This window comes from Triturus cristatus, chromosome 8 (genome assembly GCF_964204655.1).
Source record: "Triturus cristatus chromosome 8, aTriCri1.1, whole genome shotgun sequence".
In the NCBI taxonomy this organism is placed as follows: domain Eukaryota; kingdom Metazoa; phylum Chordata; class Amphibia; order Caudata; family Salamandridae; genus Triturus; species Triturus cristatus.
Genome location: NC_140591.1, coordinates 336,561,893 through 336,580,047, shown reverse-complemented (window position 1 = coordinate 336,580,047; position 18,155 = coordinate 336,561,893). Strand labels below are relative to the sequence as shown.

At 45.2% G+C, this 18,155-nt stretch overlaps 1 protein-coding gene and 1 long non-coding RNA gene across 2 annotated transcripts in view; one reads left to right on the top strand and one right to left on the bottom strand.

The window, feature by feature from the left end:
* The window catches only part of LOC146802084 (uncharacterized), a 284,070-nt gene that overhangs the window by 21,277 nt on the left and 244,638 nt on the right, over positions 1–18,155 (top strand). The window contains exon 2 of the long non-coding RNA XR_014967695.1: positions 3,001–3,173. This is a non-coding gene — a long non-coding RNA (uncharacterized LOC146802084). The remainder of the gene's footprint in view (positions 1–3,000; positions 3,174–18,155) is intronic.
* The window catches only part of LOC146802085 (lysosomal proton-coupled steroid conjugate and bile acid symporter SLC46A3-like), a 181,739-nt gene that overhangs the window by 50,910 nt on the left and 112,674 nt on the right, over positions 1–18,155 (bottom strand). The window contains exons 3-4 of the mRNA XM_085621649.1: positions 13,475–14,342; positions 3,074–3,157 (exon numbers count right to left, since the gene is read on the bottom strand). Coding sequence (XP_085477775.1) covers positions 3,074–3,157; positions 13,475–14,342 — 952 coding nt within the window. The remainder of the gene's footprint in view (positions 1–3,073; positions 3,158–13,474; positions 14,343–18,155) is intronic.

The following is an 18,155-nucleotide window of genomic DNA, read 5'->3' as shown; positions in this document are numbered from 1 at the left end:
TTGGAGGAACTTTTGGAAAATGCTCCATAAGTGGACTGGCACGACGTCAAGAGTCAAGCCGACCACCTTCATGCACGACCCGCCTGGATTTCAGGCTTATCTCACTGAAAGCTCTGGAGCTTCAGACTTCCGGGATTTGACTTAGTCCTTGTGGAAAAGCAATCTGGCGATATCACATCGGCCTGCTGGAGGGGACCACACGACGTGGAGAGAAAAACTCCAGAAACGTTTCTAAGTTTGAAGGTAAAATTTTGACAGGGGCCTCCGGCTTAGTGTATCCGACCAGGGCTCCATCGCAGTCGGCTTCAAACTTTGACGTGGTCCCTGTCAAGCGCAACCAGATGTTCCAGGTTGGTGCTGTATGTGTTTAAGCACTATAAAAGTGGTTAATATTTAAACATGCATATCTCTGGGTACCCACATTGGGTTTTGTTGTTTTGGTGTCATTTTAAAGAGAAAATATTTCCTATTTTTATAAATTGGTGTGGAATTTTTATTGTGCGTTGTCTTACTTATTTAATGTATTGGTGTATTTAAACACTTTCCATACCAGTCTCCTGAGTCAAGCCTGCCTGCTTGCAGCCAGCTACCAAAGGGTTGAGCCAGAGGTTAATGTACTGAGACCTTGTCTGGACTTGATGTTGCGTGGGTGGCCTTATTGCTACTGGTAGGTGCATACTTACCCCTACCAATAACCCATCCTCCACCATCAGGTTACTGCTTGTCACTCAGGTGAAGGTCCAAAGATGAACCATGGTTACACTTTTGTCTCTGTAAGGATATACTCTGAGCAGTGTTGACAATGAAACTAACTTCCCATTAACCTACCGCAGCAGCTTCCCTTCACAAACCATGTGTTCTGGTAGATAGTTAAAACAGGTTGCGGGTGTTGGAACCAGCATTTTTGACCATCCATATCTGAAGCTTCTTTGAAGAGACATGTTAGTCATAACGGAGAAGCTAAACATTGGCTTTGGGTATGGTATCACGGATAATGTGGTAACTGTCCTCTACACTGGCAGAGTCAACCTCTCTAATTGATATTCTAAATTCTATTCTTTATCATTCGCTTTTCTGTAGTCGTTTAAGTTTTTGTCTAATTTCGCTCAGCAGTAAATAGCCTAAAGACAGGGAGTTATCACTGTTCATCCCCTCCTCTACTGGCACTTAAATGAATTAAGAACCACCAGTGAGAAACTTGTCAACTCTTTTTGGGGCTGACAACCTAGAGCAGACTTAAGAATCAAGATCATACTAAGACAGTTTACTGTATCATTTTGTGCGAGACCGGCACATCTCACTAATATCTTAAAACTGCTAATAAAATAATTGACTCGTCCTATCATGAAGTATCAGATCCATGAGTGGGCATGAGGTCTGTGCCAGCCAGGGTCCCATTCCCAGTACAGGTGATCTCTTATCTATTTTAAATCTCCATTGTCCCATGGCATGGCAACAGTCAATGTGTAAGACATTACTTACCTTACCACCACCAACAGCAGATCTCCAGAGAGTGATTAGCAGTCAGAAAGCAGAATTGTCAGAAGCCACTGAAGAACAGCATCCTGAACAGAGTTCTGCAGGCCTGAGAGAATAGGTCTATGGAAGCTAACTTTCACAAAGTCCACATTCCAAAGCCAAGCTTATGTGGCACGTGCTGGAAAGGAAAGTGCACACTGAGCTTAAACACTTGCAAGACTACAAAAAAGATTCAAAGAGAAGCTAAGTGCTAATTTGGTGATATAAGGCTCATAAGAGTGGTGAACTGTTTAGCCACTGGAGAGTTTACTGAGGTCAGTAGAGCACAGGTTAGCTCATGGGCGCCCAAATCTGCCAGCAGTATGGGGCTGGATAAAAGATGGCTGCACATTTGGAACAGCTGACCTCAAAAGCGCCAGCATATAACATATCAGAATTGTTTGCACCTCAGGAAGAAACCAAAATGTTGTCCATTTCTGTAAAAACAATAATTTAAACTTTCACATTTCTCTTAATCGTTCAACCAATTACATTGGAGTGGATGAATCAATTAACGATATTTTTATTTTGCAGAGAATCGGATGCACTTTTTGGTAAAAGGCAGGGACGGTAAACAAAAATGAACACATTCACAGCACAGAATGACTAAGGGCCAGATGTATGACCATGACAATTTGCAACTCGCAAATTGTGCTTGATTGCGAATCGCAATTTGCGCATCGCAAAATGCCATGTACAACAGTATCTGAGACACTGTTTGCAAATCCCAATAGGGCTGCAAAGTGCATGCCTTATGAATATTCACGAGGCACTCGCAATTTGCGACCCCATTGGGAATGGCTGGCCCACCCATGGATCGTGGCCTGCTGGGCTCAGCAGACCTCCATGTCTGAGAGACTGCTTTTAAATAAAGCAGTTTTTTAGTTTGTTTAAATGCAGCCCATTTTCCTTTAAGGAAAACGGGATGCATTTAAAAAAGAAAACAAAACGTTTTTATTTCATTTTTTTTAAGGGCAAGTAGGGGTCCCTGGGACCACTATCTGCCCCTAAAAAATATTTTCCCCAGCATTTGCGAAGGGAAAGGGGTCCCCTGGGAACCCCTTCCCATTTGCAGGGTGCATTAACACCCATTGAAGAGGGCGGTAAATTGAGATTGTTTTTCGACCGCAATTGCGGTCGCAAAACATTCATACATGGGGTAGAGAGTCGCTATTAGGAAGGGACGCTCTTGAAACACCCCTTCCTAATAGCGAGTCACAATTCCTATTTAGCAAGTCGCAAATAAATTGCCACTCGCTAAATAGGAATTATACATGGCCCTATTCGTTTTAGCATGCAATTTAGGGTCGTACATCTGACCCTAAAGCTCCCATCTGTGAACTTCACAATCACATTGACAACGAACGGATGAAAGGGCCAACAAAGTGGATACACTTGTAAAGGAATGTTTCTCGTTGTGAAATATACACACACTTTCAATGTTTTTGTTTTTAATTCAAAATATTTCCTTGTTATTTTCAGCCCGGCTGAATTTGAAATAAAAACAATGTGTGCTCCTAAAAGCATTTGAAGAGCGGGAGTAAAGTACACTCACCTTGTTCACTGTCAAGCACCACCTTTGACATCATTGATCGCAAGATGGGGAAAGGCATGAAAGCGAGCAGGATGGCCGCGCGAACTGTGAAGCAAAACAGGTATGAGTTACTAAACCAACAAAACCTTCAGCTTTTGTTCTGATACTTATCTTTGGTTATCTTTAAGAATCACACGTGGCAATACCCGAAACAGGGTTGTTTTTGCTGAGACCGCACCTAAATGCTCAAGAGTCCATTCTGAGTTTGCTGTATCTGAGACTAAAGTTACAATTCTAGGAACTTTTTGTAGGTTAAAGGCAATGAGCTTGCTAATAATTAGCTTTTCTTGTACAGCAAAAAACTCATTTCATACTGAAACCTTTGAAATGATATCCAAGTCGCCTTATCCTACGTAGTAATAAAAACGGCTAGCTACGGTGGCCTGGATGTCTCAAGAACTTTGGGCCCCATTGAGGCCGTGCTGGGATTGCTTCCATTCACAAAGGGCTCAAGTGTAAGTCCTGGAAATCAACTTTCAGAGATTCCCAGGACTCTGTTAGTGGAATATGAGACTATACCTGTGGGACTGCCTGTAGGCCGACATCCTGCCCTTCTGTCCACGACTGGTTCACAAATACCAAGTTGGGTGCAAACTGTTTGTTATGTCTGTCTTATTTTTTATGTGGGTCCAAACTGCACATACTAGGTGGGTTTGCCCTCCCGATTTTCACCATGTAAAATTTCGCACAGAATGGTCATTCAAATAGTGAATATGCCCCCTTTGGCAACCAGTGGGCCATTCCCATTGTTGTGTATGTGAGTCAGAATGGATCATAACTGCACACTGAGGAAATTGTGAGCCCACGGTAATCAATATTTACCAGGGGCCATAATATGAAAAGAGCCATGGGAGCTCACTTTCTGTGCCCGGGGCATTTTCCCATTACGGAAGAAGCCACTAGACAGCCTCCCAAAACCGCTCCAATTTAGGAAAGAGTTGCAGACTCATTTCTTTAAAGGATAATACATCACAATACTTTAAGAACTCCACTTTCTCTCCTAGAACTCGCTGCTTTTTGGCTTGCCTTTGACCATATATAGTGCTCTGCTGCCTTTTGCCTAGGTTTGCGCTCTACAAACATTGACATAGAAGAGGTGCCAAATGGGCACCGGCAGAGTTCTATGAGAGCAACAGAACACACAGACACACACCCATGCACACTACTCCCCATCTCTCTCTCTCTGAACAGGTAAAAGGTACAACAGCAGCAGTGCAAGCTTCCCTCACCAACCAAGAAGGAGCAGCAGTAACACAAGCTTTTCTTGTCCTCAAGTTTCTTAGAGTTCTCATATTGAATGACCACAAGATTATAACAAGGTTGTAGAGAAAGCAACAAGGATGTTGGGGTACACAAGAGTGATTTACCAAACAGAAAAATACAAAAATGGATCCATTTGTGGTGCCTATCTCTACATACATATACCTTGCATTTATTCTCTACTTTCTCTCAGGTTCTCAGCATTGCCGTCTAGCTCAGATCACACACACTGCTAGTGGGAAGAGAGCTTGGCATGCCTCCCGCTTCTATCATATTCTCCACAATGTGTCAAGATGAAACCCAAGACTTAATGGAGGAAGACTATATGGCCATTTGTTTTGAGCAGAGATGCAGCTCTAGCATCAGCTGTGCAAACAGCCATTTCCCCTCAAAGAACAGGCACAGGGGTGCCATATGAGATAAGAACCTTGTGATGCAGTTACAGGCAGGACGACTTTTAGTGACCAAGAAGCTAGTGAGTGGCAGGGTCCATTCAAAATAAGCCTGCCTTTGGAATAGCTAGCACTGATCCCCTTTACATGGTCCAACAGGCAACTATAGCTGCCAGAGGCACCAGATGATTCAGACTGACAAGCAGTCATCCAAGATAGAGACAGCTTTTCTATGCACATGATATTATTGGACCCCACCACCTAAATGAAGGCATGGAAAATGAGCAGCGCATTACTGGACCAGACATAGGTTTGTTTTTGTGTTATTTAAATTTTTCATCACCCACTACAGCATGCTGCAGTAGGTCAGCTCACTTCTACCATTTGCTAACTTACTGCGAGTGACGGCATTCTGCTCTTTAATAAGGACCACATCCGCAAACAAAGTAGTTCCCTTCAGAGTCAGGAACTACTATGCCAGTGTGCTTTCGACACTAAACTGATTTTTAAAAATTTTCATCTATTTTTATTTGTTTTTTGGGTGAGGGCCCGGCAATTCCCTCGAAAATTAAGTTTTATAAAATAAACCAGGGTGGACTGGGAAACCAAACGCAGCCCAGGCAAAAATGCTTAAACCAAACCCGCTCTCCTGGTTTCCTCGTGCAACCTCGTTTTCACTCCACCCATTCACTTTCTCTCTCTCCGACTTGGCTATTTTCTCCCCCTTCTCTCTCTCTCTATTCGCTTTGTCTCTACCTTCCCTATCTCGCCCTCTCTTTCACTTTCTTGCTCTCTCTCTCAAAGCCTCCCTGTGCCTACTGCAATTAACTTTGGGGAGCTGGAGAAAGTGACAGAGCCACAAGGAGATTTCCAAGGGCTCCAGCCCACTGGGAAAATGCCCAGTGGGATAAAATGCCTGTTCGGCCCTGAAACAAAAGTAAAAAACTAAACAAAATAACAGCAAAAGGCCGGCATCCACCATCAAACGTACTGGTTCTTCCAATGCTTCTTTCCATTAGCTAAAGCACCATACAATCTAATTGTAAAACAAAGGCACACACAAGCAAATAAACTAGGAAATGAACCAGACAGGAAAATGAAAGGAAGAGTCCAATGGCCTAGTGGAATCAATTAGTCGAGTGATTTTCAGAGAGGAGAAAACAGCAGGTTGTCTATTCTCCAGACATATGAATGGACATCCACTGTTATTGGCATTTTGTACATGGTGAAGAGTGGCCTATTTGGCCACATTTTAACTTTCATTAACTGTATCCTCACCATGTAAGTGTCCTCTCACCAATGTTAACACTGCAAAATATTGCAGCAAGTTTTTGACAGTCTATTTTGAAAGGTTCACCGATTCAGAAATCTCAAACTGATCTGCTTGAATACACAGTTATTCAACCCATAACCCTTTCCGGCCTAGCACCCACCCACGGGGGAAGCGCTGGTGCCCCCTGTGGGCTACCCTTCATGTTGCCCCCACCGGGGAGGGCAGCAGAAGCCTTTCCGCTGCCTCCCCAGCAACCCCTGCCCCGTCATCTAATTACATCAGCACGCACCGCACGCCGATGTAAGATGCAACCGGACACGCTGGAAGCCATTTGCTTCCAGCGCATCCAAGGAGGAGAGGCGAGTTTCTCCTTGGGGAGGGTGGGGAGATTTAAAAAAGAGGGAATCAGAGGAAAGGAAAGGGTGGGGCAAGGCCTGACACAAATTTCCTACCACCCAGCGTTCCCCCAGATCTCCCAATAAAAAAGGTACCTCACTTGTGTGGGTGGGGCAAGGGCCTGTGACTGGGAAGGGCAAAAACATAGGGATTAAGGGTAGAGCACAGCGAATTCTAAGTGCTACATTTAAAAAAAAATGCATTTTTAGCCGATTCTGCGGTCTAGCCTTCCAACCCCTTATGGAAGAGGCGCGCGCCAGTGTGTACGGGGCAACTGAGTTGCGTATGGCCCGCGCTCTCCCTCCGAAATAAAGGATCTTACATCCAGCCATCCAGCATCCGTGTGTAACTTATGGGCAGAAGACTTCACTACAGTATCATTTTACAGACCAAGGGGAACGCTGGGTGGTAGGACATTTGTGGCAGCACGGTGGCCCCACACAAAAATGTGTGAAAAATTAGATTTTTTTTCAGCTAAATTTGAGGTTTGCAAGGGATTCTGGGGAGGAAAGCATTGGGGTTCCACGCTAGCCATACCTCCTGGACTCCCCCGGTGTCTAGTTTTCAGAAATGTGGGTGTTTGATAGGATTCCTTAGATGGCCGCCGAGCCCAGGGCCAAAAACCCCGGTGACCCCCCTCCCCCTTGCAAAACCAGGTTGTTTTGTGATGGGTCATTTTGATGTGTCCATAATAGATTTTGGGTCCTTGCCTGTTGCGGGTACTTGGCCCACCCACACAAGTGAGGCACCATTTTTATCATGAGACCTCGGGAAAAGCTGGGTGGTAGGAAATTTACATAAGCCCGGTGATCCTACAACTTTCCCACAGAGAAATGTGAGAAAAATCGGATTTTTTTTAGCTAAATTTTAGGTTTGCAGGGGATTATGGGTAGGAAAACATTGGGGGTGCACGTAAACCATACCTCCCTGAACTCCCCCATGTGTCTAGTTTTCAAAGATGTCTGGGTTTGGTAGTTTTCCCTAGATGGCTACCGAGCGCGGGCCAAAAACCCAGGTGAGCCCATTTGCAAAACCAGGTAGTTTTGAGATAGCTAATTTTGAAGTCTCCACAATACGTTGTGGGCCCTTCCCTGCCGCGAAAACTTGTTCGACCCATACAAGGAAGGTACCATTTTTATCTGGAGACTTTGGAGAATGCGGGGTGGGTGGAAGTTTGTGGAGCCACACAGGTACCAGAACTTTCCATCACACAGATGTGAGGAAAATGTGTTTGTTTGGACAAAGTTTGAGGTTAGCAAGGGATTCTGGGTAACATAACCTGCTAAGAGCTACACAAGTCACCCCTTCCTGGAATCTCCTGGGTGTCTAGTTTTCAAAAATGTATAGGATTTGCTAGGTTTCCCTAGGTGCGGGCAGAGCTAAGGTTCAAAATCCACAGCTAGGCACGTTGCATAAAAAGGGTCAGTTTTCACTGTAAAAATGTAGTGTGTCCACGTTGCGTTTTGGCCCATTTCCTGTCACAGGCACTAGGCCTATCCACACAAGTGAGGTGCCATTTTTTATTGGGAGACTTAGGGAATGAGGGGTGGGTGAAATTTTGTGGGGCCACGCAGATCCCAGAACTTTCCATTACAGAGTCACTTAGGTCACCCCATCCTGGATTCCTCTGGGTATCTAGTTTTAAAAAAATGTATAGGTTTGCAAGGATTCCCTAGGTACCGGCTGCGTTTTGGGTCATTTCCTGTCGCGGGCACTAGGCCTACTCACACAAGTGAGGTACTATTTTTATAGGGAAACTTAGGGGAACGCTTGTAGAGCAACTGTTATTACCTATTGACTTTCTATGCATTTCTGCCTTCCAAATGTAAGACAATGTGTAAAAAAAGAAGTCACTTTGAAAAATGGCCTATAATTCACATGCTAGTATGGGTACCCACAATTTTGGAGATGTGCAAATAGCTACGGCTTCTAAACTCTATATATTGTTGCCCTTTCGGAAATACATAGGTGCCCTTGATATCTATTTTTCACTCCTTATATTTTAACCAAATTAATTTCTACATACCCAGTATACAATGAAAAACCATTGCAAGATGCAGCTCAGTTATTGGCTCTGGGTTCCGCAGGTTCTTGGTGGACCTACAAATCCTATATGTCCCCACAACCAGAAGGGTCCAGTGGATGTAACGGTATATTGCTTTAAAAAAATGTCATACTTAGAAGTTACAGGTGAAAACGTTGGCACAAACAGCTTATTTTCAATTTTTTTGATTTTCAACTATTAGTTTAAATAAAAAAAACTTGAAGGATCTACACAAATGACCTCATGCTGAGTTCAGAAATGTTGTCTACTTTTAAGAAAAGTATAGCTTTCCAGGATCCTTTATTGCTTTCACACACATTTCTACCACTAACTGGAAGGAGGTTGAAAGCACAGAAGGTAGCAAAAATAGCCTATGTCCCAGTAAAATGCCAAGACAGTAAACATATTTTTTTTCTTGACAAAAGCAGCGAAGGGGTTAAAGACTTCAAAATAAGGAATTCTCTACATTTCTTAGAAGTGAAGTGAAAGAGGGAGCAAAGAGGAAGACTGGCAGCACTAAAGCAGAGATGTTAAATGAGAGAAGCCTTGGGCCCCTTGCTGAACACTCTTGAATGAAGTGAAATACAGTTCATTTAGGTGCTGCAGTGTGTTTGAGTCTTTGATTAAGCCCAACACAGTGACTCCTCGTGAAACTCCACCTGGTGGTCTACAGACCTTGGACCCATGCCCACACCAACCCCACCAGCGAAAAACCTCTGGATCATTAACATACTGGACTTGTCCGCCCAGGTCAATACGGTCACCTCGAACTGTTTCCAAACCCTGAGGATGTTGAGAAAAAGCTACAGGTGACTAGATAACAGTACCAGAAAAAAACGTCACACAAGCCCTTCTAACCAGCAAGGACTATTACTCTACTCCTTTGTAGAGATCACCAAACAACTCACGAAGAGACCACAGAGCATCCAGAACACCAGACTTGTTTTCAACCTCCGACGTGGATCCTACATCACACGACACCTGCAAGAGCTCTGACGTGGCTCCTACATCACACGACACCTGCAAGAGCTCCACTACCTCCCAATACACAAGCACACACAAGCTTCTCACCCACTGATCCAAAGCACTACAAAACTCAGGCCCAGGCTACCTGAATAGCCGCATACATTTCTACTAATCTTCAAGGCACCCCCACTCAGCCAGACTCTAGCTAGCACACGAACCACGCATACACGGAAGCAGTTCCAGAGGTCAAACCTTCATACTTTCAATCAATCAATCATGGCACTTATAAAGCGCACTACATACCTGTGAGGTTCTCAAGGCACTGGGGCGGGGGGAAGCTGCTACTGTTCGAAGAGCCAGGTCTTGAGGAGTCTCCTGAAGTCTAGAAGGCCTTCGGTCTGCTGTAGGCGGATGACGAGGGTGTTCCTTGTCTTGGCGGCGAGGTGGGAGAATGAACTGCTGCCGGTGGTTACTCTTCGGATGCGGGGGACGGTGGCTAGGGCTTGGTCTGCGGAGCGGAGCGGAGCTGGTGGGTGGGGGTGTAGAGGCTGAGTCGGCTGTTGAGGTATGCTGGTCCGGTGTTGTGGAGAGAATTGTGTGCATGGGTGAGGAGTTTGAAGGTTATCCTCTTGTTGATGGGGAGCCAGTGCAGGTCTCTCAGGTGGGGAGTGATGTGGCTGCGGCGAGGGATGTCGAGGATCAGGCGTGCGGATGCGTTCTGGATGCGTTGGAGTCGTTTCAGGAGTTTGGCCGGGGCTCCTGCGTAGAGTGCGGTTCCGTAGTCCAGTCTACTGCTGACGAGGGCCTGGGTGACCGTACTTGTTTCGGTGGGGATCCACTTGCAGATCCTGCGGAGCATGCGGAGGGTGTTGAAGCAGGAGGAGACGGCGTTGACCTGCTTTTTCATGGAGAGGGTGGAGTCGAGGATGACCCCTAGGTTGCGTGCGTGGTCGGTGGGTGTGGGGGGTGCTCCTAGTGCAGTCGGCCACCAGGAGTCATCCCAGGCCGAGGGGGTGGATCCGAGGATGAGGACCTCCGTCTTGTCCGAGTTCAGCTTCAGTCGGCTGTTTCTCATCCAGTCGGCGATGGCCTTCATTCCTTCGTGGAGGTTGGTTTTGCCGGTGCGGGGGTCTTTGGTGTGGGAGAGGATCAGCTGGGTGTTGGTGTAGGAGAGGATGTTGAGGTTATGGTGTCGTGCGATGTGGGCAAGTGGTGCCATGTAGACGTTGAACAGCGGTGGGCTGAGGGATGAGCCTTGGGGTAAGCCGCAGATGATCTCGGAGGCTTCGGAGCGGAAAGGGGGGGGGGGCGGACGCTCTGTGTTCTGCCGGAGAGGAAGGAGGTGGTCCAGTCCAGGGCCTTCCCTTGGATTCCGGCGTCAAAGAGGCGTGTTCGTAGGGTGCGGTGGTAGACCGTGTCGAAGGCGGCTGACAGGTCCAGGAGGATGAGGGCTGCGGTTTCTCCGTTGTCGAGCAGGATCCTGATGTCATCGGTGGCGCCAATGAGGGCAGTTTCGGTGCTGTGGTTGCTGCGGAACCCGGACTGGGATGGGTCCAGGATGCTGGTCTCCACGAGGAAGCTGGTCAGTTGTTGGTTGACGGCTTTTCGATGACCTTCGCCGGGAACAGGAGCAAGGAGATGGGTCGGAAGTTCTTGAGGTCCTTAGGGTCCGCCTTGGGTTTCTTGAGTAGGACGTTGATCTCTGCGTGCTTCCAGCTCTCTGGGAAGGTCGCTGTCTCGAAGGAGATGTTGATGGTTTTCCGGTGATGGGGTGCAATGGTGCTGCTTGCTTTGTTGAAGATGTGGTGTGGGAAGGGTTCTTCCGGGGATCCAGAGTGGATGGTGTTCAGGATCTTGATGGTGTCGTCGTCGGTGATGTCGGTCCAGACGAGCAGGCGGTTGGTGTGGTGGTCGTGGGAGCGGAGGTTCCAGAGGTTGCCGGGGTGGTGACGGCGTCGAAGCTATCGTGGATGTCTGCGATCTTGCGATGGATGAAGGTGGCCAGCGAGTTGCACAGATCTTGTGACGGTGGGATGTCGATGGAGCTGGGGTTGGGGTTGGAGAGGTCCTTCACGATGTTGAAGAGCTCTTTGCTGTTGTGTGCATTGTTGTCTAGGCGGTCTTTGAAGGAGGTCCTTTTGGCGGATCTGATGAGGTGGTGGTGTCTGCGGGTGGCGTTCTTGTGGGCTGTGTAGCTTTCTGGTGTTCGTTCACGGATCCAGTTTTTCTCTAGTGTTCGGCAGGTTCGCTTGAAGGCCTTCGGTGAACCAGCTGGCTCTCTTGCTGGTGTGGGTGTTGGAGGGCTTCTTGAGCGGGGCGAGGGTGTTGGCGCAGTGTCGATCCACTGTCAGAGGCTACGGGTTGCGGCATCTGGGTCGGTCGGGCCTGCAGTTGGGCTCTGGGCGAGGGCGGTGGTTAACTGGTCCTCAGTGACTTTGCTCCAGTGGAGGCGAGGCATCTGCTGGGTGCGGTGGTAGGTTTCCGGAAGGTGAAGTGGAGGCAGCGGTGGTCGGTAAAGTGGAGTTCGGTGGTGCGGTTGAAGAAGACGTGGGAGCTTGCTGAGAAGATGGGGTCAAGCGTGTGGCCAGCGGTGTGGGTGGGTGTTGTGACGAGGAGTCCGAGGTTGGCGATCAGGGTGGAGGAGTTGGTGTCGTTGTTGTTCTCGAGGTGGAAGTACAGGTCCCCTAGAAGGATGTAGTCCGTTGAGGCGAGGGCGTGTGTGCTGATGAAGTCGGCGATGGAGTCGCTGAACTGCGGGTCAGGGTCTGGGGGGTCTGTAGACGAGGGTCCCTCTGAGGGTGGTGTTGGGGTCAGTGTGGATCTGGAAGTGCAGGTGTTCGGCGGTGTTTAGGGTGTCGTCGGTGTCTGTCGAGATAGGATACATTGCTCCTAATGCACGGAATGATTCCCCCTCTCCATATTGAAGTCTACTCCTCTCTTCTTGAATCCCACAACAAGTTGAAGACTTATCTCCTCGAGTAAGTTTCTCAAACTCAGGGCTAGACTCACATCCCAGCAGAGCACCATCATACCCTCGTGGGTGATGGTACGTTTTATAAATACATATAACATAACAGAACATCATTTACATGTAAGGTCATGTCAACATCCATGACAGCAGCGCCATCCTAGTGGATTGGGGTGGGACATGCAGCAGTAGACCGCGGCACAGTAGCAAACAATCTGGATAATTCAAATGCAAACCATCAGGCATGGAACTAAGGTGCAAACCAAGCCATTCTGCTCAGTATTCGGATACCTGGATGTCTGGATTTTATTGGCACAATGTCAAGCATGACCCAGTGTGGTAGCTATGGATGTATTATTGATGCACCCATAACAGAACATCAGTATTGTATTAAAACATCACCATTTCTACCAGTCTTCTGGCAAATGTGTACTGCACTCTGTAGCCGCAAGTGGTGGAGCAAGACCCATTCCATGAAGAGAGTACATCAGGTATCCTATGCAACAGTTGGGCCTCAAGTACATGAGCAAGCATTTAGAGACTGCACTGAAATAACTCAAATACTTGGAACCTCTTGGTATTTGAGTTATTCATTGAGTTTTGATCTAATGATCCAAGGCCACCAAAAGAGACCAAAGATTCTCTTGGAAAAAAACCTGGAAAATTATATACACAACCACACAGTAGTGGAGGGTAGACCACCCAGATTCAAGACTCATACCAGCCAGCTGAAGTCTTCAAGTGTAATGTCTCATGACACAATCTAAAAAAACTGTTACTACTATCAAAAATCACTCTCTTCCCTACCTAGCCTCTGTGGCCGGCCGTCAGGTTGTTTGCCATATATAATATGTATAGTTCACAACACTCTGCCCTAACATGGCTCATTTTACATATGTGTGCTTGAGTCATATCCAGGGCATCCATGTTCAGAACGCATACCTCAGTAACCTAGACACAAATGCACATCTCACTCTTGAATAACCATTCTGAAACATCTATCGGTATGACTTAGATATGTACCTCCTTTGATTCAAAACATAATATCTTGAGGTTAACTTACCTAGAAACATTAGCAATGTTGTTTTGGCAAAGGCGGTCATGAGCATTCCAGTGATCCAGGAAAAGAGACCAATGAAGATAATGAATGGTTCCCTCAGGCACTTGGTGAAAAGGAAAACTCCAAAGAAACTGGTCACAAATACAAAGGTATTCAAAGCGGAACCCCATCCAATAAGAACAGCATCCCAGCAGATAGGAGTGCCCAACTCGTAGAGAGTAAAAACGGAAAAAGCCCCATACTGTCCAAATAAGAACGCCATGAAGGCAAAAAGCATGGAGATAATTAAAGATCGCTTTTTACAAGAAGCAGTTTTAAAAAGTAAAAACACACCGGCAAATACCTCTTTAAAGCCTTCGGCACTGAATGCATTTGCTTGTGTTTCTGATATGTTTACACTTTCTTGAAGGAAGAAAATGATGTAGATAATATTAACAAAATGAAGAATGCAGGCTGTAACAAATGACCATGTAAAACCAGCATATTCAATAAAATAGCCGGAAAGTATGCCAGCTAATCCACTTGACACTCCAAGAATTGTGTCAATCAGAGCTATGCGTATAGTCTTCTGTTTTGTACCATGGCTTAGATCTGCTACATACGCAAAACATCCACCAAGAAAGGTTGCGAATCCCCCAAGAAATCCAGTAAACACAGCCGATATAAAAAAAATATAAAGAGGCCAGGAGAAATAGGATATTCCAAAGTAAAAGAAGGAAGTCAGAAAGCCTCCGAGAGAGGGCAATAATAAGGAAGCCTTCCGTCCATGGCGGTCACCATAGGCAACAATGAGCAGGGTCATCAAAAGACTTGGAATCAAGCCGCTTAAATCCATTGACATGGAAAATAGAGATGCCTTCTTTTGGACCTCCTAAAAAGACAAAAGAAAAAAACACTTTAAGATATGTGTACCCAGTGATTAAACATCTTTACATAACACTCCTCTCAGGGAGCTCCCAACATGCAGCATCCTTACTCTCTGGGCCTGACAAGTAACTTTTAGGTCTATGAAGAGCACCACAACATGGATCTAGATGCACTTCCTTCTTAAATGGTTTTGTTTCTTGTAGCAATAAAGTGGCATTGACATAGAACACATCTGCACAGCTGTGATAGAATATTGAGAACCAAATTTGTTCTTCACCAGTGTTGGGTCACAGCAGTAGTGAAAGGCCTTCTCCACTGTTGCCTCGAGACCGATATGGATTCAGTTATCCATCCCCCTCTGCGTACAGTCCATCATTTTCCATAGTTTCAGGGTTTGTGCATTTCATTGCCCCTGGAAACCACCTGCAGATTCATTGCCCCAGCAAAAAGCAGCAGATCACTATGGTCAAAATAACTAATAGATACCATAACTGTCAAATACTTTAAGCTGTGACTTTCAAATGTGGAAGAAGAAATGGCCCTGGACCCCCTCAGTGTACCATCTCCATGCAGCAAAATGTTCTTCCACCTTCCATTTGCTTTTTTAGCACAAGACTATCAAGAAGCACCTTGCCCTCACCCCCCACTTGACTGAGACTTAATTCCACAGAACAACTGTATTTTACAGATCTACTGCCAAATTATTCTGCTGCGGTATGGGGTAGCGACAAAGGTGTCAGATGCAGCGCTTGCAGTCACAATGGAAACCGATACTAGGAGGAAGAGGGACTTGGATGAGTGCAGTGGGCAGAGTGAAAGTGATTTCCTCCTCCGCTAAGCCCCATCTCAAAGAGATATGAAGGAAATGTAGCATGGGAGGGGAGACATCAGGGGTCAGTGCAACTTGACAGGGTGATGGAGGAAAGGTGGGTGATGGAACACTGACAGAGGCAGGTAGAGGAACACAACTCATGAGAAAAGAAGGAGCATGTTATGAAGCAGAGCTACTGCCACATATATAATAGCAAAGAGCTTCCTCTAGTATGAGATACAGTCACCCTTCTTTGATTTTCGGATGTGAAGGTCCAATCTCTGTCGACCTGTTCTTTCCTGTGGCTGGAGACTACATCAGAAAAGGCTATGTAAGTGATACAGTGTTGGTCAAAGAAGGCAGCCCCTAGTAGGTGAAGTCACTATTGCACCACTGCACTAATGTAGCCTCAAGAAAGTGAGTGGGGTATCAACAGGCAGAGTGAAAGAGGAAAGGAAAGGACGAGACCAAGGAAATTTAAAGTACAACTTGTCTCTTTATCCTCTGTAAATTGATAAATTACCGGTAGTGTCCCAAAGAAGGGCGATATGAGGGCCAACATGGAATGAAACATTCTTAAATATAGTTCTAGTAAAAATGAGCAGTCATATTTGTTTGTAAAGCTGTAGATTCAGCAATCTATAGAATACATTGATAGGATGAATACATAGCACACAAATTGGAACATAGTACTATTCTACTGAGCATCAGTGGCTTAAGTTAAGTAATACTATACATTGGCCAATAGATCATTGATGTGTACCTACACGTCCAAGGTATAAAACATATAAAAAGAAATAGTCAAGATTGATGTTGTATTTAAATCTTGTACTTTTTATTTAATAGTTTTTTTTATAAGTAATTTAAAGGTTTTTTTTTTTTAATTCCTGGAATGCACTCTCATTTAAAACATATGTTCCCATTGCAGTATATTTCTACAGTCATAGGGCCTGATTACGAGTTTGGGGTCCGACTGCCAAAGGACCGCATCCTCGATTAAAATTATTAACAATAAAAAACAAGAAATTAATGTATTCATTACTTTAAAATACAAAAGCAATTATAAATAAATAAAAACAGACTATGAAGTAACACTGAACATACATTTCTATTCTTCCTTAAGTACAACCTCCCCTAATCAAATCACACTATTCCTAACTTATTTGAAGGAAGCAAGTGTAACAGACTGAAGGAGTATAAAATTCATATTCTTCAACAAAGGAACAACATATTTCCTTTTCATTGGAGCAAAAAAGGGAAAAATGGCTAATTGTTAGTAAAAAGTTGTCATCACATGAACACAGTATTTTCATTGGCTTGTGTCATTGTTCACTGTACACTGTGGCTGTTAATTGGTGAAAAGGCTTAGTAGTCTCACCTTAGTACCGCCTGGTCTCATTTTGTAATCTCCCATGTCAACATCCTTGTTATGTGTATTGTTGCTTGGTAGGCTTTAATTGCAAGCTCCAAGTGCTATTTTCTCAAATTGCTTTGTCCTGCCTGCTGTTGCAGGCAGGACACGCTCTCTCCCAATGCTTGTTTTTTATTTTTATAGCACGCATTTGCAATACAATAGGTCTCGCATTTGCGAGAGTTTAAGCTAGTGGAATTGTAAATGACAATGCCTTTTATTTATCGGTTTTAAAAACAACAAATAAAAGGCATTGTCATTTACAATGCTAATAGCTCAAACTCTCCTAAATGCGAGACCTATTGCATTGCAAATGCTTGTTTATCTTTGTTGGTAAGTAAATTAATAAAAGAAAAAGCTCTGAAAGCTCTATCACCAACAACATTTTTTGCAAAGTGGAGCTACAGGCTACCTAAAGAGTTGCCAACTGAAATTCAGTGTAAAATGATTTCACTATTTAATAAGAGACATCCACAGCCCCAAAGTGTCTACTTTAGCTTGGTCCTCCAGATATTTTAACCAAGCTCTTAGTGCACGCTTATAGAAGGAGTAGACAGCGGGAGGTCTCAGAAACCTGTTCTTTTCTCTCTGCAATGTTGGTGTATCAGCTTATCCCCACATACCTGCACCATCAAGGACCACGGACAGACATTTAACCTTTTAAACTGTCAGCATTTGGGGGAAAAGTTGCAGCCCCAATCTTTAATTTTAATAAAATAGTAGAAGTTCTTCTAGCAGGCAGGTGTGAGTATAACCGATACAGAAACCCTTTTTTAGTTTTCTTGCTCTCACAGGAAAATATGTTTTTTATTGCCACATAGAAAACGTATTATTGGTCATGAGATACTGTGACCTGATGATGTAGTTTAAATACACAAGGGTGACTAGAAATACATAAAATGGTAGAGAAAAGTATTGGTGAAGTAAATTGACCCACCAGGCTTAGCGTTTCTTTTTAGGCAGGTGTGCTCTAGTAATCAAGAACTTGTAGGTCAAGAGAGTCAATTGGTGAAATGGGATGACCCACTGTCCCATTCTGTATGCTGAGGTGGGTGAACTACATTGTTCCAGAAGGAACAGGTGAAGCAGAGAAGCTTGGTTAAGGACGGAGGAGGAGGAGCAGGAGGAGGAGGAGGATCGTCCACATCCTCTGGTGCCAAATGTTACGACAAACCAAAGATCAGTTGGATGTAGTCAGTCAGTCAGCTTGTATAATTCAACCCTTTTATAATGAGAACGTTTACTGTGGGCTCCATGCATAGGGCGACAGCTAAGTGTTGCACTGCAGGCTCTTGGGCACTTCCTCTAGGTCTGTAGTTTTAGCACTATGATGTGGGTCATTGTTAATCCCACGGCTTTGTGATTAATGTTTCCCTCTCTTAATTTCCAGGCGGGTGGTCTGTGAGTTGGGGTGGGGTGGGGAGCGAAGAACTGGGAACATACTTGTTTGGCCAGGTGAAGTTAGACCAGGAAATCAGTTTCATAGTAAGAGAAAGTGGGATTCCTCTCGATCCTCTACCTCTACTCATAACACTTACAAGTGGTATTTACTGGCAGGAGGCCTCCTTAACATGCAATGCCGATCCCATTTCCAA